The 23,584-nt window shown below is 40.6% G+C and overlaps 3 protein-coding genes across 3 annotated transcripts; 2 read left to right on the top strand and 1 right to left on the bottom strand.

Annotated features, from left to right (window-relative positions):
* Positions 1-5,603: 5,603 nt before the first annotated feature.
* cfap73 (cilia and flagella associated protein 73) lies at positions 5,604-8,232 on the top strand (the record flags this gene model as incomplete). The annotated part of the gene is made up of 7 exons (XM_079160724.1): positions 5,604-5,641; positions 5,766-5,886; positions 6,660-6,752; positions 6,877-7,068; positions 7,505-7,726; positions 7,846-8,004; positions 8,094-8,232. 7 exons carry the CDS (start codon positions 5,604-5,606, stop codon positions 8,181-8,183), a joined length of 915 nt encoding a protein of 304 aa, XP_079016850.1. The 3' UTR covers positions 8,184-8,232.
* An 873-nt stretch (positions 8,233-9,105) lies between these two features.
* On the bottom strand, positions 9,106-11,216 carry drc10 (dynein regulatory complex subunit 10; the record flags this gene model as incomplete). Its single annotated transcript, XM_079160723.1, has 3 exons — positions 9,106-9,455; positions 10,249-10,467; positions 10,641-11,216. The coding sequence occupies 3 exons, from the start codon at positions 11,214-11,216 to the stop codon at positions 9,162-9,164; spliced, it is 1,089 nt and encodes a 362-aa protein (XP_079016849.1). The 3' UTR covers positions 9,106-9,161.
* A 739-nt stretch (positions 11,217-11,955) lies between these two features.
* Positions 11,956-23,577, top strand: tpcn1 (two pore segment channel 1). The gene is made up of 26 exons (XM_079160626.1): positions 11,956-12,611; positions 15,239-15,375; positions 15,910-16,086; positions 16,168-16,281; positions 16,460-16,590; positions 16,749-16,837; positions 16,995-17,029; positions 17,146-17,204; positions 17,401-17,500; positions 17,633-17,749; positions 17,864-17,988; positions 18,071-18,119; positions 18,213-18,276; positions 18,370-18,414; positions 18,493-18,549; positions 18,637-18,690; positions 18,819-18,891; positions 19,569-19,676; positions 19,764-19,925; positions 20,036-20,151; positions 22,388-22,434; positions 22,527-22,595; positions 22,716-22,812; positions 23,030-23,169; positions 23,264-23,344; positions 23,430-23,577. Exons 1-26 carry the CDS (start codon positions 12,521-12,523, stop codon positions 23,574-23,576), a joined length of 2,484 nt encoding a protein of 827 aa, XP_079016752.1. The 5' UTR covers positions 11,956-12,520; the 3' UTR covers position 23,577.
* The last annotated feature ends 7 nt before the right edge of the window (positions 23,578-23,584 follow it).

Here is a 23,584-nt window from a genome sequence, read left to right as displayed (position 1 = left end):
TGTCTGACAAGGCATTAGCATAAACACAGACTTCCTCTCAATATCTGTTTGCACCACACTGTTGACCTTTAATTATGGATGTCTAAATGTTTGTTACCTGTCCACTCAAGTGTGTGTGTGCGTGTGTGTTTGTGCTCAAGCTACAGCGAAAGTAAAGGCCTTTTAGTATTATGCTTTTTTCATTTTGTATTTTAAGAATTTAAACCGAGGCCAGACGAAAGTAAAATAAAACGTAATCTCCTAAAATACCATTTTGGTAAGTTGCTAAAAAGGCAATCAGAGCAGTTAAGCAGAATATGCAGGAAGTAGGCATAAACCAAAACTAGAAAAAGAACTTGACAACACACACACAAAAAGAGAGTTATGTGAGTTTTCAAAGCATCATGGGGCAACAGTTTCAGAAAACAGCCAACATACGAAGAAGCGTCACAAACACTGAATGGTTAGAAAACCTGTCCAGAGAAATACACATCAAACTGTAGTTCACAAACAGACACATTGCGAGACGCTTTACCATGGCCTCGTAAGAATTCAATCAACAGTTTCATGATATTTATGACTCGTATCCAATACCTGTTCTAATATACACAACCTGGTGACTAACGCACACACCTGAAGCCTTGGCAAAATATAGACAAGTTCTCCACCTCATTGCATAGCATCAAGAACGAAGGATGCATACAACCCAGATGTGTGTGTTACAACATGTTCTATCATGTGAGTCAACATTGGAAAACTAAAGAGGAATTGTTCATTAAATGGCTTGACGAAGGTTCAGATGTGCAAGTATATACTGTGACTAGAGGAATAAAAGAGAGGAGCTGATTAACAGACAAGGTGTTCCAACCAAACTTTGATTTAGATGTTATAAGATCCAGTGGTCTCCAATTATCTCAAATATGAAGACTAAACCACAGAAACATGTTGTTTCACATTCCAAAAAATGAAAAGAGTATCTCTGCAACTTCAAGTATTTGAATAATCTTGGTATCACAATAAATGTAACACTAGTGAGATTCATTCAGAGGCGTAAGCATCAGTATATATGTTAAATGTGAGTGAAGATGTAACATAAATGTGTCTTACCTGCGCATGTACACGCTGCGGCCGGTAGCTCCCATGAATTTGAAGATTCCGTGTTGTGGACTCTGTGATTACATGATGATGCTTGGTGCTCAAACATTGTCAAAGTGAATGGACAATGTTGTCCTGATGTGGGATTTTTAATGTTAAGATGTTGTGGCCGTATTATCTGCACAGAGAATTGTTTTTGTTGCTGCTGTTTACATTCCTTATGATGCAAATGAAAAGAAAAAAACCTAAAGGAATGCATTAGTACTGTTTTTGTTTTGTTTTGTTTGTCATGTTTTTCTTCTGTTACAAATGGGCTACAACTGCATTTCGGTGTGCATCCCTGTGATCCTTGAATCCTTCGATAAAGACAGATATTATTTCCCATTTGATGTAATAGGGCATTCATATAAGAAAGATACTGGATTTGGATTGAATATGTCACTTAGAGGAGGGTAATTCAGCTTTTCTGACACATTCAAACAATGTATGTGCGACTTAAGAGGACATTTAGGAGGGAAATGGGAATCATAAGTTGTTTTTTTAATGAGCAGTGCTACCAGTATTCTTCATTGTCCTCGTGGGCTTCATGCCTGACATTATAGATTCTGACCTATTCATCTTCTTCTCCTCGTCCTCCTCAGCTGTTAAAAGGTCTCCTGGTGTTTACATGGGTGTTATGTCTCCATCTCCTCAGCCTCACACTGTGCCCATCACCTGACACAACATGCTTTTATTATAATAGCATCCTTCCATTAGTATTAATAAAGTACTATGTGTTGTGTGTGTGTGTGTGTGTGTGTGTGTGTGTATGCAGAAAGCCATCCATTCATCAAAAATGGATACAGCGGCATCTCTGCCTGCAGCTATCTGTGTTGTTGTTTTTCCTCTTCACTGCCTTTCAGTCATGCCTTTTCTCTTTCTTTATCTCCCTCTTTCTGTGTGTGTGTGTGTGTGCATATGTGTGTGTATGTGTGACACACATTTACAGCGGATGCATTTATCTGGTTCTGCTGCTTTTACTGTAAGCACATCTACGCCACACCTGGCAATTATTATGCAAAAATAGCTGCACACAGCATTTCCATTAAGCGTGCTAATGCCAACTTCCTCTGTCACCTCGCTGCAGTGTGCTCCCAGTATGAACATGTAATGTCAAATTACCATTAACTCAATCCTATACGTGGCTCCTACTCACTGTAAAGGTGATAACAAGTCTTTGAAGATATTTTAGGTGTGCATTAAGCCATGAATGTCCTGGTAATATTCATATTACTGAAGGCAAAAGAGACTATCAGCGATTGCCCTTTTTCACAGAACAATCTCACCATAAAGTCTATTTCAGTGGCTGTTTTGGAGCTTTTGATCACTTCACATGATCTTCATCAGCAGGTGGCATTGTAGATGTTTAAATTTCCTTTTCTTCCTGAGCACTTGAAGGACCTCTCATCCATGTCGGCTAAAAATGTTAGGCTCAAAGTTCGTTCTTGTCGACAGAAACAGCACTCAATAAAGCAATCTGACCACAAGGTCCATTCAGTAGTTGCTCTGGAGCTTTTCATTGTGATCATTGAGCTGCGTGAACTGCTGTTTATGATGTTGGGCACAAACTTTGAACCGCATGTCTCACAAGATGAGTTCTCAATAACTGTGTCTTCAGGGACTTTTATTGACCATATGACCAGATCATACTATATTATTAATTTATACTTGAATGCATATTGCAGTGAGTCAAAGACTGTGGCCCTAAAATGGGATCTCTGCCACAAAGCACCAGATAAACACATAAAGGTCTTATCAAGCTTCGTGTGTTGCAAGGAAACACATTGTTACATTTTAAAGCCTCTGACAACTTACACCTAAGAATAGGTGACAGGTTAACATTCAGTTTCCCAATTTGATTTCCTCTCGGATAGATTGTTAAAATCATTTAATTCCAAATAAGTTGATAGTATATATCTTCTATCAACGTATTCCAGCCCATCATTGAAGCTATATTTACACAAATTGAAATATTTAAATCCATGGCTCCGTATGGAAATATTTTAGATGCATTTTACACATTTCCCAAGATGTCTGCCAGACTTAAAGAAACTTTCGGCCAGGGTGGTTTACGAAGCATATGCCGCATCCCTGGTGATTAAGGATATTTGCCCGTCTCTCCCCCCTTCCACATTTCCAGTGTCTCGTCAGACTCAAATACATCTTTGCATAAATTAGGTCTACATCTTTTGATCCAGCGTAGCCTTAACAACTTCACACAACTGATCTTGTTTCTGACATGTGACAAGTGTCATCATGTGTGCCTGTGTCTGTCAGTCGAGTGTGTGGTGTGGAACCACGTGCTTGCATGAACTGTCGAGCATCATTCAAAACGTCAGCAGCAGAAAGGTGTGATATTAAGTGTGATTTTTTAGCTTAAAGTGAAAAAATCACACGTCCCCCTTTGGTAACACCTGTCAATCAAGTGTCTGAAACTCATGTTTCAGGGGTCACATCACTGAGGTCCATGCTGTACACACATTGTCAGTTGTTTTTTGACATATACTACTTTTCAAAAGTTTGGAATCACCTGTGATGTTGATATTCTTCTTACCTTCAATAATAGACTACTCAGTGGTTAGATTGAGTAAGTTTGATCCGTCAGACTACAGATGTTCAGCTGATATTTCATGGTCCAAGTTTATTTTCAAAAAACGCTATACATATAGCGGCATGTATTGTCTCGCACTGTCACCTCACACAAGGAGGGGCCTGGGTTCGATTCCCGGGCTCGACACCCCCTCTGTGTGGAGTTTGTATGTTCTCCCCGTGACATTGTGGGTTCTCTCCGGGTTCTCCGGCTTCCTCCCACAGTCCAAAGAGATGTAGCTTAGGTTAACTGATGACTCTAATTTGGCCATAGGTGTGAAATTTTAGCGTGAACGATTAGCGACTTGTCCAGGGTGAACCCTGTGTTTACCTAATGTCAGCAATCGGCTCCAGCCCCGCTGCAACCCTGAACAGGATAAGCGGTTAAAGATAATGGCTGGATGGACTATGCATATAACTAGTGGAAGTTGACACGCCCTCCGTGCCATGTCCAAAACTGATGCTAGATGTTTACCTAGGCCTAGGGTGACATAGTATGAAGCTCAGGGCCACTGACCAGGTGTCGGTATTTGACGAGTTGGGAGTGAGAAGTTCTGGTCTCTATGTACAAAACAAAATAACATATATTTGGAAAAAGGACCCTAAAACCATTAAAAGATATAGAGTAGTTCAGAATCAAGCTTTTGTGGCAGGAGATTCCAGACTTGTGAAAGGTAGTGCAAGTGGTTTAAATGAGACAATGGAGAAGTACTTTGTGAGTGTGTGTGAAGCAGAATGACTGACAGACATAAAAGCAGCCGGGACACTGTACTAAACATTGTAAGAAACAAAGCAAACATGTCATGAGGGAGTCACAAAGCAACAGAGCACAATTACAGCAGTTTAATGCGTGTACCAATAAGTAGGTGTAGTAGTTAACAGTACAGTAGGTCAGTATGTATAATCAGTTTGGACTGTACTGCTATCAAGTGGGAATAATTTAATTTACATTTTAATTTGTAGTTAATGACCAACTGATTAGTTGCCTGATCTTTAGGCGAAATTTGCCTCATTTGCGCGAGTTGAAATTGTTCAACTCGGGTGAAATTCGCGTGACGCTGTGTCGCGAAAGCCTATCAGCATTGAGATTCTCCTCTGTCATCACCGACGTCATGCAGTTGTTGAATCAGAAACCATGGAGGAAAACAATATTGTAGCCGCGTTCACCCAGAGCTCCACGATACCTCATATTAGTAGAGACCGGACGAAACTACGTGTATAAACCATATGGTACAAACAATAGCCACACTGCCGTATCTACGTATATATGACGTTGTTTTGATAGAGCGGCATGTTAGCATAGCTTAGCACCGATCGATCCGAGCTCCATTGAGACAACAAACATTTTAAAAGGCAACAAATCTGCACTATTATGTAGTTATTTCGGCATCTTGTATCCGTTTATTGCAATGAAATCACAGCAAAATTGTTTATTTTGGGTTCATACAGCTGTAGTGAACCAGTCGACGTGTTGCTACACACAGTGAATACAGCTGTTATGAACCCAGACATGACGGCCTTTAGCACATGTGAGTCTTTCACAACAAGTACAAAGCAGAAATAGTGGTTATTTCCGGAAGTAAACGGCTTGGTTGATAACGGTTTTCATGGAGATAAGCCACGCCCCCTCTCCGAGTAAACTCCCGCGAGTAACGCGACGCGAAAATTCACTTCGCGTTTGGTGAACGTAGCATAATAAAGCTGGAGTAAAACTCGTATTAAATAAGTTGCTTTTCTTTGTACTGAAATGTCGGATTGTGCCTTTAAAAGTTCCTGGTTTGCGTTACCATAGAAACGAGGGAGGGGGGTGCAAAGTTTGAAAAGTAGCTAACGTTTAACAACCACAGCCAGATGGACCAACTTGACTTGACTCTGTCTGAAAACAAAGACAACAAAGAGTAATGAAGTCCAGGAGCGTCCGTGAGGAGCCGGATTCACAGTGAGTTGATGTGGTGCTCCGTGGGTGGAGGAGCGGTGCTCCGTGGTGGAGCGTGTGGAGCTCAGCCAGAATCCTCCCGAGCGGTCGATGTTAATAACCCCCCACTGTGCTCGTGTGCGAACAGGAGATTGGGCGGTGTGGTGGCAGGAGGACCCTGGCGTGACTGCAGCTTTGACCTCTTTGAAATGCAGAAGAAACGCCGGGAAGAGGAAGCGCTTGTAACAAAGATCAAGGAGCGCAGTCAGGTACTAGTTACCTCCCAACGTTACTTATCACGGTGTAACGTGTAGCAGCGAACTACTCAACTCTTCACGTTATTTCACACGAGGTAGTTTGGCCTAATGTGAGAAAGCTCTTGTGCCTCACTTTAATCTAAAGTTAATCTATTCTTACAAACTGTCCCCTTCCTAAAATTGATATAAAAAATACTATGTAGTAATATTATAAAAGAGTTTATTATTTTGACCAACTTCAGTCCTGATCGTAACGTTGCCAAATATTCATTGTTTCAGAATGTTAACCTTTTAAATGCTAGTTTGTTTACACAATTCTTCCATTGTTCTTATGGGAAAACAACAACACAAACATTGAATTATATTTTGTATACTAAATGCATATATTTGATAGTGGGGACGACATTAGAAAATGGGTCAATCCGCTGGAAATTTGTAAAAACTACAATTTTGAAGCCAGGGCTCTAGATTGAAAGCCTGATACAATAGAATGCACAATGTTATGCTGTAACGCTAATGGCCAAGGATCAAAAAGTGTGGTTTCAAGGGGATGTGTGGTATGTATCATATGCATTTACACAGCTAAAATGATTTAAAAAAAGACAAATTAAAAAGCCCCAAATGGCCCTAATGAGGCACAACTGTCTTAGCAGTTACGAAGCGTAACGTCATGTCTTAATCTGAAGGAATTAATACAGAATGCTACATCGTGAGGAGTAATTTTAACTGAGCATGCGTCATAAATATTCTGAAGTCATTTTTGCCTGCTGTGTGTTTTTATGTAGATATTGGAGAGTTTGCAACAGCGCAGAGATGAGTCGCATGTGGAGATCAAGAAAGCGAGGGATTTACACTTAAGCTTTGATACGTTTCTGAAGGTACAGTAGAGGACCATTTCACTCAAGACTCCTGTACAAGACTGTACGTAACGTCATTGGATTTCACTTTCATGGCTGAAACTGGACAGAAGCTCCTAAGCCCCTCTTATCTCCTTCCCTGCAGGACGAAGCCACTGATCAAGCTGCTGAGAAAGCAGAGAAGCAGAAGAAAGAGGTGCTTCAATTGGAGGCAGAGCTAGAGAGGCTAAAGCTGGTGTATGCCGAGCTGATGGAGAGGAAACAGGAGCAGCAGCGTCAGATACAAAGACACGGTGTATATAAGGACTTCATGGTGCGGGTGGTCACGATGACTAAGGTACCGCAGGGACGTCTTTACATGCAGAGAAACTAAATCTAAATTAGTTTGTCGTACATTAAATAGTCTATCATCAAAAGAGCCATTTACTTAAGCAGAGGTTCCCAGAATTTTAAGATTGCACGACTATGTAACGAGCCACATTTTAAAACCTGACGGTGAATCCTAGATTGATGCAGCTAATTTTCGACCGTTTCTCATTTAGTTAGAAGTGGCACGGGAAGTGTTGAGTCATGGCGGTAAGCCACCTAAAACCTTGATGGATCTTGTCTCTCGATGATGGCCTAAACAGTAGGCGTACTCTGGCCCTGTCTCTTTACAGTTAACGTCTTATTCCAGAAAAGTGCAGTCATTTCTAAGGTGTTTGCAGAGGTGGTCATGGACTTGTTTTAAATAGATAATGAGCTACACCTTTTAACATTTGTGTGTTTTACAGTTTGATGATGTGCAGGAGCTCACGGGTCGTATAGAGAGTCTTCTCCACTTTCAAGACCATTTCTACAAGAGAGAAATGAAGGCGCATGAGCAGGTCGACCAGCTGAAAGAATCCCTGCTGACACTGGAGGACGATCACCGTTTGCTGCGGCTGCAGAAGAACAACCAGATGTCCCAGCTCCAGACCGAGATGGAGACGACGTGCTCTGAAGCTCTATCATGGGTATCAGACATGATCCTGATTACAAGTCGGGCATCAGAGCTTACTACACCAAATCAAATGTTGCCGAAATATACAGCTGCCATCTTGTGTGCAATTCAGTTGTCCCTGTCTTCACACAGGAAAGGAAGTGGAACCACATTCAGGAAACGGCAGCAAAGAAAACACTCTTGCTGGGACAGATTAAGGTGGCGACCCTTAACCTCTATGAAATGACAGGTGGCATGGTAGAAGGAGACGAAGCTGTGAATCTGAATGACACAGAGAAACAGCTTGATAAGGTGTGTACCCTGACAGAGCAGAGATGGTGATGAACCGCAGAGAGATAGCAAACAAACACCTTACGGTTTTCTACTGTTTCCTCTTTTAGGTCAAGATGTTCATCCAGGACCATGAGGGCATTCTAAAACAACATCAAACTCCCTCACAGAAACATCATGGACAGGAAAAAGACAACTAAAAGCCCACAAAGCGCATTTCTACTTGCGCATCGCAAGATGCTTCAATTTAAGAGTAAACATACGTTTTCATGCGGCTTTAAAACTGAATTCAGTGAACTATAGCATTGAATAATTTAGTAGTTGTTCTCATGTAGAACTAAACCTGAACTTCAAGACAATTAACTCAAATAGACTTAAGACACTGAAGCAATCAACAACTTGTATTCATTTAGCTCCTCTTTGTAATTTACGTGGCTTGATTACGAGTTATGAAATATTGCTGATAGTGGTAACTGTACATTTGAGGATGACTTGTTTAAACTTGATAAATACTGTATATCTAGTAGTAATATCAGATGACTTGTACTGTTGGTGGTTCAATCCCCAGCTCCTCTTGTTCATAAGACAAATGAATGATATGTAATGTAGACAAGTGATCATTATGAACATAAGGTCCCATACTGCCACCCTGTGGCCATTAAAGAACACAGCAACTGGTACACCCAATGAACTAGTCCCTGTTGAATCTTATTTTAGCTGATCAGATCTGTTTTCAGATTATAGTTAAGAGCTATGCTGGAGATTTGCCGAGGTCATTAAAATCCATGTACTTACAAGAATTATAAAGCTGCTCACTCAAAACATGTGCAACAACTCCAAAGGCCAGAACATTTGTGTGGGTGTCCAATAGTAACAAATGTTCATTATCTGCAGCTGTTCCAACATTCATGATTAGTTTGATATTGTCTGCCGCAAGAAGGTATCTCTATATTAAATGTTGATCACAAAAAAGTTAGAAAGTGCAGCAATCCTTTATAATGTGTTCTTCACAAAAATAGTAAAAACTAGTTTAAAAGATGAAGTACTTTATTAAAAACAACACATAAATGACACACATGTGGAATATGGACTGTGTGGGTTTTTGTTGTAAAAGATGTTCGACAGCTACAGTGTTTATCTGTGGAGCATCAGAGTGAGACGCCATGAGGTTAATTCATTCATTTGGACTTTTTGCCTTTTTTTGCCTTCTTGCCTTTGCCCTTGCCCTTGTTCTTGTTCTTGTTCTTTAAGGACTTGCGAGTGATGTAGCCTCTCCACTGGGCTTGGACTAAAATAGCAGATTTAGTCATCAACTCCAGCTCCCGCATCTCCTCCCTTCTCTTCTCATCTGCTAGCCGAAGCTTCTCCTGGATCTCGTTGCACTCCAGATCCATGGCAGAAAAGGGTTTCTCCAGCTTCCTCAGCTGCTTCTCCTCCTTTTCATAATCCGTTTCATTCATCTCCAGGTCGTCCTGTGACAGGTGACGGTGGCAGTTATGGTGTCGAGGTGCGAAAGGATGAGAACGAGTGAGAGATGGCAATGGATAGAATGAGCAGTGAATATAAACATAGACAGGCCTTATTTACAGGCCTTACTTGATCATTTCATAGCAGGTATAAATAGTCTAATGCCTTGCTGATTAAAATGTGCCAAAATCAATTCAATAGGTCACTGAAGGCATCGGTCCTGGATTTCAAACCAGAGACAGCCTGAAGGCGATGTGTGAAATGACCGATGTAAATAAAACAACTGAGCTAGAAAACATATTTGTTAAATTGATTAGTTGATCAACAGGAAATAAATTGGCAACTATTTTGATAATTCATCGTTACAGTTGTCTAATAAAGTAAAAATGGCAAATATCAGCTTCTTTTATGTGAAGATTGAGTTTTAAATGATATCTTATGAGCAGGATGATACATAGACTCATATAGTTTGAAAAAGCATGTATAGACAGACCAAACTCCATCAGGTAATAGGGACTGTGAGATGCGGGTAAAGAACAGACTGCCCTGTTAAACACCCTGAATATAGTGAAGCAGTGTCCACAGAATAAACACTTAATTATTTTTTCCAGATACTTTTGTCTCTTTTTGTACCTGTTTTTTTTCCATGTTATCATCAAAGATTTGGAGCATGTATTCAATTTCTTCCTCCAATTTTTCATTTTTCTGCCAAGGAAAAGAAAACAGTAATAGTGACATAGGGTTTAATGGAAGTGAAACATACTGTGAAACGTTGATACAATGATACACTAAACTCACCTCTTGGATTTCTCTCTCTTCCTTTCTGTTTTTATGCATCAAACTGTTGAGCTGACTGTTCAGTTGATCAATCTGCTGTAGTATACCGGTTTGCTTCATCTTTGTCGACTTCATATGTGACTGGTACTGCTTGTCGGCAAGAAGAGTCAAACCCGGTATTTGTTCGAGCTCTTTCTGCAAATGCTGAAATTCTTTTAGCTTATTATCGTAACCAGAAATCTGTGATACAAACAGAAAGATAAGGGAGGTAAGATAGGGAAACGTTCAAGAGTAGAATACATAATGGCTTAAAAATTCTTTGTTTTTCTTATAGCCACATTGAAGCAAGTTATACGTGTGGTAGACTAGACTGTAAGTGAGGGTATTTTTTAACATCCAATTTGGTACGTCACCTTTGCATCTATTTCCTTCATGGCTGTGGCTACTTCTTCTTCCAGTGAAACAACAATGTGACTGCGGTCAGGGGATAAAGACTTATCCGGAGTGGTCAGCAACCTTTCAACATGGCTGTGAAACCTCTTAAGTTCTTTAATGAGCATGTACTCACTTTCCCCTACTTTCATATCTAGCTCTGCCCTCAAACCACAAATGGCATCTGGATGGACTCGGGCAACCCTGAGCAGATCCCTGACAGAGTTCTTGATGTCCTTCTCAAGCTGAGCCCTTGCTTTCCCAGCTTCTCCCTCTTGTTCCCCATCTGACTCCTGCTTGAGACCATCAAGTGTCTCCAGTCTTCCAATTAATATTTGATACTCTTTGATTGCCCCTCTCAATTCCTTGTCGGACACACTGTTTAACTGGAGAGCAGGCAGAGTAGCTGCGATCTCCATTTGACCGATGCAGTTTTCCAATACGCTTGAGATGCACCAAGCCTCATGAGAGAGCAGCTTCTTCCGTGACACTTCATGGGTCTTTTGAGAATCTTCTGATTGGGTCTTTGCCAACACTGTTGCCTCCTTTGCAGACATAATGTCACTGGATGGTAGGAAAACAGTTAAACATAAAACATTAATGTTGTAGCACAGTGTTTTTCCTATATCGGCTTACAATAGTATCCACTTAGCTACTTTGTAAAGATAGTTTAGTTCAATATAGATTATTTAGTGCTTCCTCAACCTTTTTCCTCTTTTGCCCACTCAGCTAATACATTCAATGAGGCCTGAGGGAGTAAATCTATTCTGTATTTTACAAGAATAGCAAAGATAAGGGAAAAGTTTGAAAAAACGCAGGTTCATCATTACCCCGAGTGTCCCCGTATGAGGGTATTATTGTAGAAATGGGCTATTTGCAACCACTGTAACGTTATGGTGTGGGACATGTAGCCTACTGTAGGTTCATGCCCGTAGTCACTTTAGCTTATGTTGAATTAGATATGAGTTATACAACGTTAATAAGCTACGTAGTTACCTGTCGAGGTGAAAGTTAGGCGCAAGCAGAAGATGTTTGTTTTTCTCTGTTGCTAAGATACCACTAATGGGGATCAGGGTTACAAATCACTGGCACATAATTCAGATATCTTATAATGCATTATATAAATGGATGCATGCATGAGTGTCTTTATTGAATAATTGAATGAATAAATAAATAAATATGACATGCGTTTTACAACATTATCTTAGATCCATTGAGTTTTATTTTGAAACTCTGGCAACGTTCACTCAGCCTGCCGTAAGTTGCTTCAGTGTCGTGAATGTTTGTTGATCCAGCTGTAAACACAGAGTGTCTGTAGAGCTTTTGTAGTATCTTTTTGTACGTGTCAGGTATTGTTGCTTACGGAACGATTAACCAAGATATAAAATTGTTGTATTTAGTTACTGGTTAAATGTAATCAGAACACGCACAACATCTGTTATCCTGCAGAAAGCTGCGTGTGCGGCGATGATGCCATAATGGACACACACCGGCGGCAGTCTGGGATGGTTAGCCTGAGTGACAGTGAGCCAGTTGAGTCGGGGATCAATGCTGTTTGTGACAGGACGAAGAACAACGCTGCACCCGGCAGACCTTGTCTGCTTCACGTCACTTGAAAACTGTTAGTTCCTGTTTTGCACGTCTCACCGGAGTGTCGTCAGTTAGCTCTCACCTCAGTTAGCACAGCCCCAAAAGTACCCGGGATGTTTGCTAATAACTAACGTTTTAAGCCCCCAAGATGTGCAGTTATCTTGCAGTTTGCGGAACAAACCGCGCACTCATTTAGCTAGTGAGTGGCTTAGGTTAACTCTAATTGAACATTTTTAAATCAAGGCTGGTTGCAGCCTGTTCGTCTGCTATTATGGAGTCTGACGACGATGTGCCACTCATCCTAACCTGGGACGAAGCAAACAGCGGTCTACTCAACGAGGAGACTGAGCGAGGAGACGAAAGTAAGGATCCTTACTGTCATTCTCAGCCACAGTGGAGCTGTGCAAACAACTGTGTGTTTATCGACAGGCTCATGACTGTGGACATTGGTTTTGATTCGCATGGTACTAGATGTACAATTGAAGCACAAATCAATGTGAGCAAATACACTCAGTTAATCACAGCTAAAGCTAATGTAACAGCATTGCAATATATCCAGCCTCATGAAGGTTATAATGTGCATTTCTTGTTTCAACGTTAAAGTCATTATGGAAGATGTAGTTTGTGGTGCTGTTGCATTGTATTATATTAATAGATGTTTCTAATTCTTAGTACACCCTCATTCACATAGAGGTGGACAACATCACAGCAAACTACAGCCTCCAACGTGGCATACATTTGAATCTAAAACACTTTCCACTGAAGTTATTAACTAACAACAACTATCTGGTTGAGTTCTTCTGTATGATGGGTCCTTTCTGCCCCTTTGGCTCCATAATGCACTGTTTTTGTATTTATAGAACTTTATAGTGTTGTTTACTGACGAGTGTTTAGTATTGTTGTATATTATATCATATCAATGTATTTTGTGATATGAAGTTAATGCTTGTCTACTTACCAGATGTGCAGTAGCGTTGTTGACTGTAAGCTGCATACATGCTGCACGTCTAGGCCACACTGCATTAATGGAGAGCAGAGATTGTCCACCAGGCTCTGATATCACGTGTGTGTGTGTGTGTGTGCTCTACGTATGGGTATCCATGCATCCACTAAACATAGTAATCCTGCTGCCATTGTATATAAGCTACAAAATGACCCATCTGAGAAACTGCTGCCTCAGCAGACTGGTGCACCCCTGAGCCCCTCCCTGGTGCTCATGTGTGTGTACCGTGTGTGAATGTCTGCAGCCTGTGTGTAAGTGTGTCTGTGTTCGTGAGCGTACGGGATCATTTTCTCTGGCTCTCGAGATGAACAGGAAGAGGAGAGGAGTTTTTTTTCCTCTGGATATTTGGGAATGGTGGACAAGGAGGAAGTATCATACTGTTGTTGCTGGTTGCTGTTGGAGCGTTCTGGAAAGAGAGGGAGTTTGAACCTGGACACTGGGAAAGAAGGTTGCATTGTATCACCTCAGTGACAAACCACTCGCTTGGATAGAAGTGTGGAGTTCAGTTTTACTGCTAGTGGTCAGGACCCTTCAGATCACCACAAAACTACATTTTATTTGTCCTGGGGGAAACGGTCATGACTGCTGAGCCTGTTTGTGTTCCTGTCAGCCTGACCCCACCGTGTTTTTGACCGGGAGCTCCGAACATGTTATTGTTCTCAAACAAATGAGGGGTTGGAGTGGCACATGACAGACAAGGGGTGTACTCTTGTCAGGATAACAGCCAGGCTGCCGCTGGACTGGAATTTGATCTTCACACTTCAGCTCAATCTGCTGCCGTCACCGTGGACAGGAACAATCTGTGACTGCCTTTCAGAGAGTCGACTAGTCTCCACAACGTTTTATTCCAAGGAGTCCTGCTTGAAGCAGAAACAGTTTGTGGGAAGAGCACCGAGATAGACTCACACAGGACTACATTGTAGACACAACTGTGACTTATATTTGAGAGATCCTGCTTGAATCTGTAATTCAAGGTTATTTGAAAATACTGAGTTAATCTGGATTGAATATTTTTTTTTGCAGACAGTTATTTGTTCTTAAACCTACTATATCTGTTCTCCATTAGGTCTTACAATGGCATACTTCTTCCTCAGTGTTCTAAGATATCGAGATGTCCTCCCTGTCTTTTGAAGTTAGTCACTCTCCCTCTTGCAGCGCAGGATTAATTCCTCCTGTGGTTTGTCTCTCTCGTGTCTCTATCCTGTCTGTGGAAGGAAGGCGACGTAATAGACAATGTGATATCATTGCAAGCACAGCATTTTCTTACTGACTGGCTATACACTGGATTCAAAGTTCAAACTCTGTGGCTAAGGCAGGAGGCGAATGTGTGCAAGTGTGTAGCTCACATTTCACTCTCGCTGGTGACAGTGTCTCTCTTTAACAGATGTTCTTTTCCAAAAGAACAAACCAACTGCCAAAGAAGTGCTGCACTTCATAAGCATTGTGCATTGTTTTGAATGGTGTTCCGTCTCCAGTGTCACTTCGATCCCGCAGCTCGGCCTGAATACTTCTGAATCTGTGAGGACTCGCCTCTGGACTGAGTTTCTGGAGTTTGCATCAGACCGGAGAGGAATGTTTGGCCATCTGTATCTCCAGATGTGTGTAGGAGTTGGAACAACACCAGGACACTGTGGATGACATCAACACACACACACACACTTGTGCTGTGGACTTCAGTGGCCTTGATTCATTCTCACAGCTGGTGCACAAATCCAAACTGATCAATGGAGTGTATTTGCGTACAGGCAGCTGGTTCCCATGAAGATCAGACCCACAACGGGAGTCCAGTAGTGATCTCCTCCTATGCCTTAGAGTTAGAACTAGACTGCATTGGTAGGCCCATACCTCTCTATGTACTGTGTGTGTGTGTGTTACCCATATACAAAAGGATGAATATGGAAAGTGAAGTTAAAATGTGTTGTTCTTATCCACATAAAGGCTGTATCAAAACATTGAAACCTTGGTGTTGAACGTGTTGTCTTCCAGATGGAGGAGGAGGCAATTATGACATAGTGAACAACGCTGTGATCTCAACACCCGGGCCACAAAACCACAGAGCCCAAAATGTGTCCTTACGCCAAAGCTGGGAGATGAACTACCAAGAGGCAGCCATCTACCTGCAGGTATTTACAAGCAGTGGATTGTGGCATTTGTTAGTTACTGAGTGTACAGGGCAGCTGAGTTTCCATGGTCATATGATGGTTTTTATTACACCCTCCACACTGTATTACCTGTAGATGGTTAAACTTTGTCACAAAGAACTTCAAAATACAAAAGAAAGGAGGGAAGCGCAAATAATACATTTTCCAATAGTTGTCCTCTTATCATTTGATTTTTTTTCTTTATTTAAACATATTAATGTTATACATAGAACTCAAAAATTAGGTTTCACAGTAATACAAAAATATATATATATTGTTTTACATTGAACACTTAACTTCAAGGCAGCTACAAGGACCCAAGTCCAGGAAAACATGTCACTGCTTCATCATACCAGTATGTCAGATTTAAGTTATGCCAATACATTGTGTTTCTCAGACCATACCGCTCCATAGTGGTAGGACATCACTTAAATCAGCATCTTTCAGAATCAATAAATAAACTACAAAAGGGTTACATTGTGTGGTTTAAATGGATCATTTAAATTCCACATACAGGAGGGAGAGAACAATGATAAGTTCTTCACCCATCCTCGAAACCCAAAGGCGCTGGCGGCGTACCTGTTTGCCCACAACCACCTGTTCTACATGATGGAGCTGCTGACAGGCCTGCTGCTGATGATGCTGTCGCTGTGTGAAGCTCCAGCTGTGCCGTCACTGCGCCTGGACGTCTACGTGAGTAAACATATACACACAAACGCAAGCTCATACACGCAGTTTGCTGTAAAGGTTCCTGTGTGTTTGATACCTCTGCAGGTCCACGCCACTCTGGAGCTGCTTGCTTTGGTTATGGTGGCATTTGAGCTATGCATGAAACTCCGCTGGCTAGGCTTCCACACCTTCATACGACACAAGAGGACCATGGTGAAGGTAACCGATCCATGACGGGTACTTTCTGAGGGCATTATAGTCCCTTCAGCATGCTGGATGCTTACTCTCATAGCTCTCCAATGAGGGGAGGGCAGTCACCCTGCAGGCTGCACGTCATAGGTTGGGATTCAGCTTCCGTTACCGCATATTGTTCATGTTGTCTCTCCTCCTTGTTCAGACGTGTGTGTTGCTGCTGCAGTTCGTGGAGGCCATAGTGGTTCTGATCAGACAGACGTCTCACGTGAGGGTGACCAGAGCGCTCAGACCAATTTTCCTGGTGGATTGTAGATACTGTGGCGCCGTGCGCAGGTACATAATGACTGAAACAAACACACTCAGACTCACAATCTGGTCAAAGTTCTGGTTTGGAATTGGTTAATTTGTATACCACCCCTTGAACATACAGACACCACTGATTTTACTGTTAAAGGCAGTCATCACTGATGAGGTTTCTTTCATCCAATCAGAAACTTGCGTCAGATCTTCCAGTCCCTTCCTCCTTTTATTGACATCCTCCTACTGCTACTCTTCTTCATGGTTATATTTGCTATCTTGGGTAAGAATGCTTATTATTTTCAAGTATATTAAAGGCTGTTGGTTCTTTTCTGCCCCCTTTTTACAGAAAATGATAGAATAGTTCAGGGTAAACCGTCTACTGTTTTTAGAAGGAACAGGGTTTCCTGTTACTATGTGCGCTTGTTGTCTCGTCCCAGGTTTCTGCCTCTTCTCTCCAAACACTGCTGACCCGGTACGTTGAGTCTTTAGTGCCTGACATTCATTTGTGTGAGTTACAAAAATTTGGGGGAGTTTTGTGTGTCTGTGGTGGTCAGATTTCGTGACACAAACCATCTCCTCTCGCCACAGTACTTCAGCACCCTGGAGAACAGCCTCGTCAGTCTGTTTGTGCTGCTGACCACAGCAAAGTAAGCACATCGTTACACACAGTCATGTTCTGTTTCGTATTCACACACACACGGCACACAAGCACTACTTCCTACATTCAGATCTCATCATAAATGTAAGGCTTTTTCCTCACCACGTGTGTGTTCAGGCCGATTCCAAATGTTTGACTTTGTATCTCATGACTTGTGTATGGTCATGCTTCCCTCTTTCTTGTAGTTTCCCTGATGTGATGATGCCAGCGTATTCCAAGAACCGCTGGTCCTGTGTTTTCTTCATTGTTTACCTCTCCATAGAGCTCTACTTCGTCATGAACCTGGTAAAAATAGGGTTAGGGTTCGGCTTGTTTTCACCACTTCTGACATTTCCTTCCTATTAAAACTAGACATGGCATGCGGTGAGCCCTTTTTATGTGATCACTCATCAGCTTCACTTCTCTGTCCCCCTCCAGCTCTTGGCAGTGGTGTTTGATACGTTTAATGACGTTGAAAAGATGAAGTTTAAATCTCTTTTACTTCACAAGCGCTCGGCTATCGACCACGCCTTTCAGCTGTTAGTTAGCCGGCAGGTACGGCCTCACTGTTCTATGTATTGTGATGTTTGTTTGGTACTAATTATTCATGTTGTATAAAGCGCTCACAGCCATGGCGTTTTATCTGTGTTGCTGCTTTTTTCTTTCCAGAGGCCGATGGGTGTGACGCTGAAACAGTTTGATGGTCTGATGCGATTTTACAGACCACGGATGTCTGCAAGAGACCGCTTCCTCACATATAAAGCTCTTAACACCTCAGGGGCTCCTATGCTCAGGTATCAGCCTGACACACACTTCTCTGTTAAAATCCTTCTGCATTCAATTGCGTTGTAACATCTTCTGTTTATTCTGTTACAGTCTACAGGACTTTTACAAGTTCTATGAGGTCACTGGCCTTAAATGGAAGGTACGTAGCCTTACTGTATATTTGCACTGTGCAGTTATGATTTACTCTATTTTGTGTACATGTACTGGATATGTGTGTGTGTGTGTTGTTTAGGCACGACGCAGTGGAGAACATTGGTTTGATGATCTTCCTCACACAACCTTCCTCATTTTCAAAGGCAAGTTCTCTTTTTCTCTTCTTGTGTTTATCAGACTAAAGAAATCTGTTTCTTGTAGCCATATTCTCAGCGCATTCTTCTCTACTTTATTAGGCATCAACCTGCTTGTGAAGTCAAAGGCCTTCCAATATGCCATGTGTAAGTGTAATCCTTTAAATTGTCCTCAGACATACCGAGCCAAAGTCTCTCATTGTAAACCTTTTCTCTTGGCTGCAGGTGTGGTGGTTGCCATCAATGGTGTGTGGATTCTGGTGGAGACGTACACGCTAAATAGTAAGATCTTTCCCGTTGACGTTAAGGCATGTGACAGAAGGAAAGTGTTTTGCACTACAGATCTCTCACCTTTCTGTCCTCATGCAGGTGGATTTTCCTGGTCCAGATTTGTACCCTGGAGTTACATTGTTTTTCTGACCAGTGAGTCTCCCACTCACATAGAAAATCATCATATACTTTAAAAGTAGTCATGGAGGGCGTCAAGAATTACAGTTGTTTTTATGCACTTTTGCCAATATTAACTCTTGCCTCTGTCCTTCCACTTTTAGTTTATGGTGTAGAGGTGTTATTGAAAATCACTGGTTTGGGGCCGATGGCTTATTTCAGCTCTGGGTGGAATCTGTGAGTAACAACTTGGATCCTGGGTCGATTGATTGACATATTGAATGAGTACTGAAATCAAAACGTCAGACTTGTAGTGGAGCACACAGTGCACTTAAGACTGCATGTATCCATAGACCCTGTTCCAGTCTGTGCGTTTGGATTCAGTACTCTAATCCTGAAGGCAGGGTTGGTAATCTTCTTCAAAAACATTCAGGATATTTCTGTTGAAATTCTCGTGACATCCTGATAGCAATCAATGAATCAAATACTCTGACAAAAAAAAAAGAAAGAAACTCCAGAACCTGTGGCTGCAGACGGACTGTAATAAACCCGTCATAGCTTTGCATTTTAATAAATGATTGAACGGGATTATTACAGTCCTGCTAGTTTACCCAGCTCACCGCCTGCCTGCACGTACTTTGCCCGTTCACTCATTGCACCTCATGGGTCTTCCACAAGCTGCTAGTTTAACAGCCGTGAGAACTAACAATAGCCAATTATGATAGTCGGATGTCATTGTTGCCGACTTGGCGACTCTCTCGCTAGATTTAGCAACGTTTGGAGCTGAAGCTAGTTTGTCAAGATTACCAACCCTAGCTTTAATGTGGCTTCTACTACAACTAACATTCATTTCAACATGTACCAAAGGCTGGTTCTGTTTTGGGTGTTAATGTTCACTGTGCTTGTCTGTCCAGATTTGATTTCACAGTGACAGTGTTTGCCTTCCTGGGCCTGATTGCTCTTGCCTTCGATATGGAGCCGTTTTACTTTATCGTGGTTCTCAGACCACTTCAGCTGCTCCGGTACACTGCCATTTCTTACATTTAAGAGCATAATGTACTTGTATTTGACTTTTGAAGTTAAAATTGTTGATCTATTGTCTTTCACAGGTTGTTCAAGATAAAGCAACGATATCGTAACGTGTTGGACACCATGTTTGAGCTCTTCCCCAGGATGGCAAGTCTGGGGCTGACCTTAATCATCTTCTACTACTCCTTTGCAATCGTTGGGATGGAGTTTTTTGCAGATGTGGTTTATCCCAACTGCTGCAAGTGAGTCGATTTAAGTATTGTCATTAACTCTGGTCCTCTGTAATTTCTTATACCTTGGGCACAAGATGATAAACTATGTTCACTGAACTCCATTTTCGTTTCCTTCTCAGCACCAGTACAGTGGCAGACTCCTACAGACAGATCAACGTCACCATTGGCAACAAAACAGTGTTGGAAGAAGGCTACTATTATCTCAATAACTTCAACAACATTCTCAGCAGCTTTGGTAATTACTCAAATCTTTTCTTTTAAAGATAAGGCAGGAAATATTGTATATTGTTGCTTTGTCAACCAATCCCATGAAGAGACCAAATCCTAATATGTGTTAGTCAGTATCTCAGTAAGTAACTTCCTGAGCTCGTCTGTGGCTCTCAGCAGCTCATTGGTTCTTACTGAAGACGTAAAACAGGTCTCAAATATATAGTTTAATTTAAGAAAAGCCTGAATAATTTCCACTTATTACCAGCCGTGTATTGTTTTCATCTTGGTAGTCGGTGTGTGAGTCATCGTGGCATATGTGGTCCTGTAGATGCTGCAGTGAGGAAAGTTTTGTAGGTCAAATGAAGATTGAGTTCAAAGATGGCCGTGGTCAGAGCACAACATACTATACTCGGACATTTTATTAAAATACTGGACTTTGTATGACATATGGTATGTCAGACTTTTTATGATGTTTTTTTTTAAACTATACTATATATATATACTCAACTATTACTATTTTACTATGCTTTTTAGAGACATACTATACTATGACTTGTTATGAGCTAACATACTATGTAATTTTATGGCATGATATATTTTGACTTTTTTAACATACTATACTATGACATTTTTATGACTTTTGTTGTATTTGATATATACACACTATACAACTGTTGTGACTTTTTTCGACATACTGTACTCTGACTTTTGAGACTTTTTCAGCATACTATATACTATTAATTTCTTTGACATATTCTCTTACTTTTTTGACATACTATATAAAGGTTTGTCACCTTTTATGACATTAAAGTTAAACTAAACTTTTTTTAGACATATTAAACTATGACTTTTTATGACTTTGCATGACATATTATACTATGACGTTTATATGACTTTTAATGAATTGCTATACTTACTACTGTAGTATGACTTTTTCTGACATAATGAACGATTACCTTTTTTTTTTACCTTTTTTTGCCATACTATGAATTTATTTTACTTTTTGTGAATTTTCAGCATACTATACTAGAACTTAAAAAAAAGAAATGTTTTGACATACTGTACTATGGCCTTTTGTGTCAAACTATTACCTTTTATTATTTAATTTTTGGACTTACTATAACGTTTTTTTGACTTTTAATACATTGCTATACCTTTAGTATCACTATAGTATGACTTTTTCTGACAATTAACTATTACCTTTTTTTCAACTTTTTTCACATATTATACTATGACTTTATTCGACATACTATACTATGACTGTTTTTTTACTTTTAATGAATTACTATACTATGAATATGACATTGTATACTTTTGACTTTTTTTTAACATCCGTTTTTTATTACTTTTTATGTCATACAATACTATGACTGTTTTTTTTTACATTTTATACTAATACTTTTTAATGACTTTTAAATCATACTGTATTATTACTTCTTGGACTTTATAATGTACTATACTCTCACTTTGTTATGACTTTATGACCTACTATACTATGCAATACTTTACTTTTTTGGGGGGGGGCTTTTTCTGACATAATTAACTATTATATAGAACTTACTGTATTATTACATTTTTCAATTTCTTTCCACATACTATACTCTGACTTTTTTACGTTTTATGACAAACTTCAATATGACATTTATGACTATACTATGAGCTTTTTCGACATACAATACTCTGACTTTATTCAACATACTTTACTTTGAATCGTTTGTGACTTTTTTCGTAATACTATGTGATGATTTTTTGTGACTTTTTAAATACATACTATACTATGACTTTTTTATGATTTTTGCGACATACTAAACTATTAGTTTTAGTTAAAAAAACTTTTTTTGATATGCTATACCATGATTTTTTTTGAAGTATTAAACAAATGTTTTTTTTTCTTTTTTTGACATACTATAACTTTTTTATGACTTAATGAATTGCTATACTTTTAGTATGACTATAGTATGACTTTTTCTGACGGTAAACTACTATATATGATTTTGTATTGACATACTAAACTTTTCTTTTTTTCACATACTATAATATGCCTTTTTTGTCCTTTTTTTGGATTATTTTCAATGTACTTTTTATGACATACTGTACATTACCACCCCACCACATTGAGTTGTTGTTAGTCCGTTCTTTAGTCATTAAGGCAAAATATGGTCCTGGAGACTCGCTACTCCATCTTCTACAGCAGGAACTACCACAGAGGCCAGAGGTCATCGTTGTGTTGAGTGTTCATTTCTTTTCCTTTTTACCCCCAGTGACTCTGTTTGAACTGACTGTGGTCAATAACTGGTACATTACCATGGTAAGAGTCACATATCCCTCGTCTTTCATCAGTCACTACATTTATCCGTGGTATGTTGCTGTTTTACTGATGCTGTGTTTACTGTCCTTCAGGAAGGAGTAACTTCAATGACAACCCACTGGAGCCGGCTCTACTTCATGACCTTTTACATAGTTACCATGGTGAGGCCTGTGCAGTCGTATGTGTTTTTGATGTGTCTCTTAAAGTATGCACTGCATTTCTGCTTCAATCTGTGCATCAATGTTGTTACTGTGCATGTGTGTGATATTTGATCTCTCCAGGTGGTGATGACCATCATTGTGGCGTTCATTCTGGATGCTTTTGTGTTCCGCATGAACTACAGCCGCAAGAACCGGGAACCAGTGGAAAACCCAGAGGGTGAGTTTGAGTGTGTGTGTATATTATACATACATTTACAGAATGTATAGCTCGTCAGAACAAAAGCCTTAATGAATTCTTGAATCTTTGCAGTATTTCTAGAACAGATACTCAGATAAAATGATTATTTGATTGTTATTTAGCTGCCAGTGCTGTGTGAAGTTCAAATTAGCTGTTCAGTGAGTCATTCTAATGTCTGCATGTGCACATGCTCTAGATGAGAACGGGATAGTGTTTGAAGTAGAGGTGAGTCGGGATGAAGCTCTGGCCACTCTGGAGCTGTACAAACAGACCTGCCCGGGACTGTCTTCTCTCAGCTCTTTACAGGGAGTCCTACAAACTATGGACAGGGGAGGGGTAAGACAACACACAGACAATAACACTCTTATTCTTCTGCTCTCGACATTAAAACTCACTAATCCCCTTTCCCCTTGTTCTTTGGTGTGTACAGCACTCGTCTCTGGTGTACTTAGGTCGCAGGTCTAGGACGAAGAGTGACCTCAGCATGAAAATGTACGAGGAGGAGATACAGGTAAGAAACGTAAGAAATTATTCTGAGTCCCGTGTCAGTTGTTGGTCGGTCGTAACCTCCTCACTTTCTCTACGTCTCGTTTCAGCTCGAGTGGTATACAGAGTATTCAAGGGAAAACCTGCCGGAGCAAGACCAAAGCCTGGAGCAGGATCTGGACAGTCCTGTCTCTGATCCATCTTCCTTCCCGGAGCCTCAGCTCAACACACAGACTGGACCTCACAGTGTCAACTAATGCACAGA

This window comes from Pholis gunnellus (assembly GCF_910591455.1).
Source record: "Pholis gunnellus genome assembly, chromosome: 6".
Classification (NCBI taxonomy): Eukaryota; Metazoa; Chordata; class Actinopteri; order Perciformes; family Pholidae; genus Pholis; species Pholis gunnellus.
This window is presented reverse-complemented; position numbering and strand designations above follow the sequence as displayed.

Bases quoted from the DNA above. Each gene is read 5' to 3' on its own strand.
- tpcn1 (XM_079160626.1), top strand. From the start codon at position 12,521: ATGGAGTCTGACGACGATGTGCCACTCATCCTAACCTGGGACGAAGCA. The intron at 19,677-19,763 runs GTACACTGCCAT...TGTCTTTCACAG, and splicing joins AGACCACTTCAGCTGCTCCG to GTTGTTCAAGATAAAGCAAC. The intron at 22,596-22,715 runs GTGAGGCCTGTG...TGATCTCTCCAG, and splicing joins CCTTTTACATAGTTACCATG to GTGGTGATGACCATCATTGT.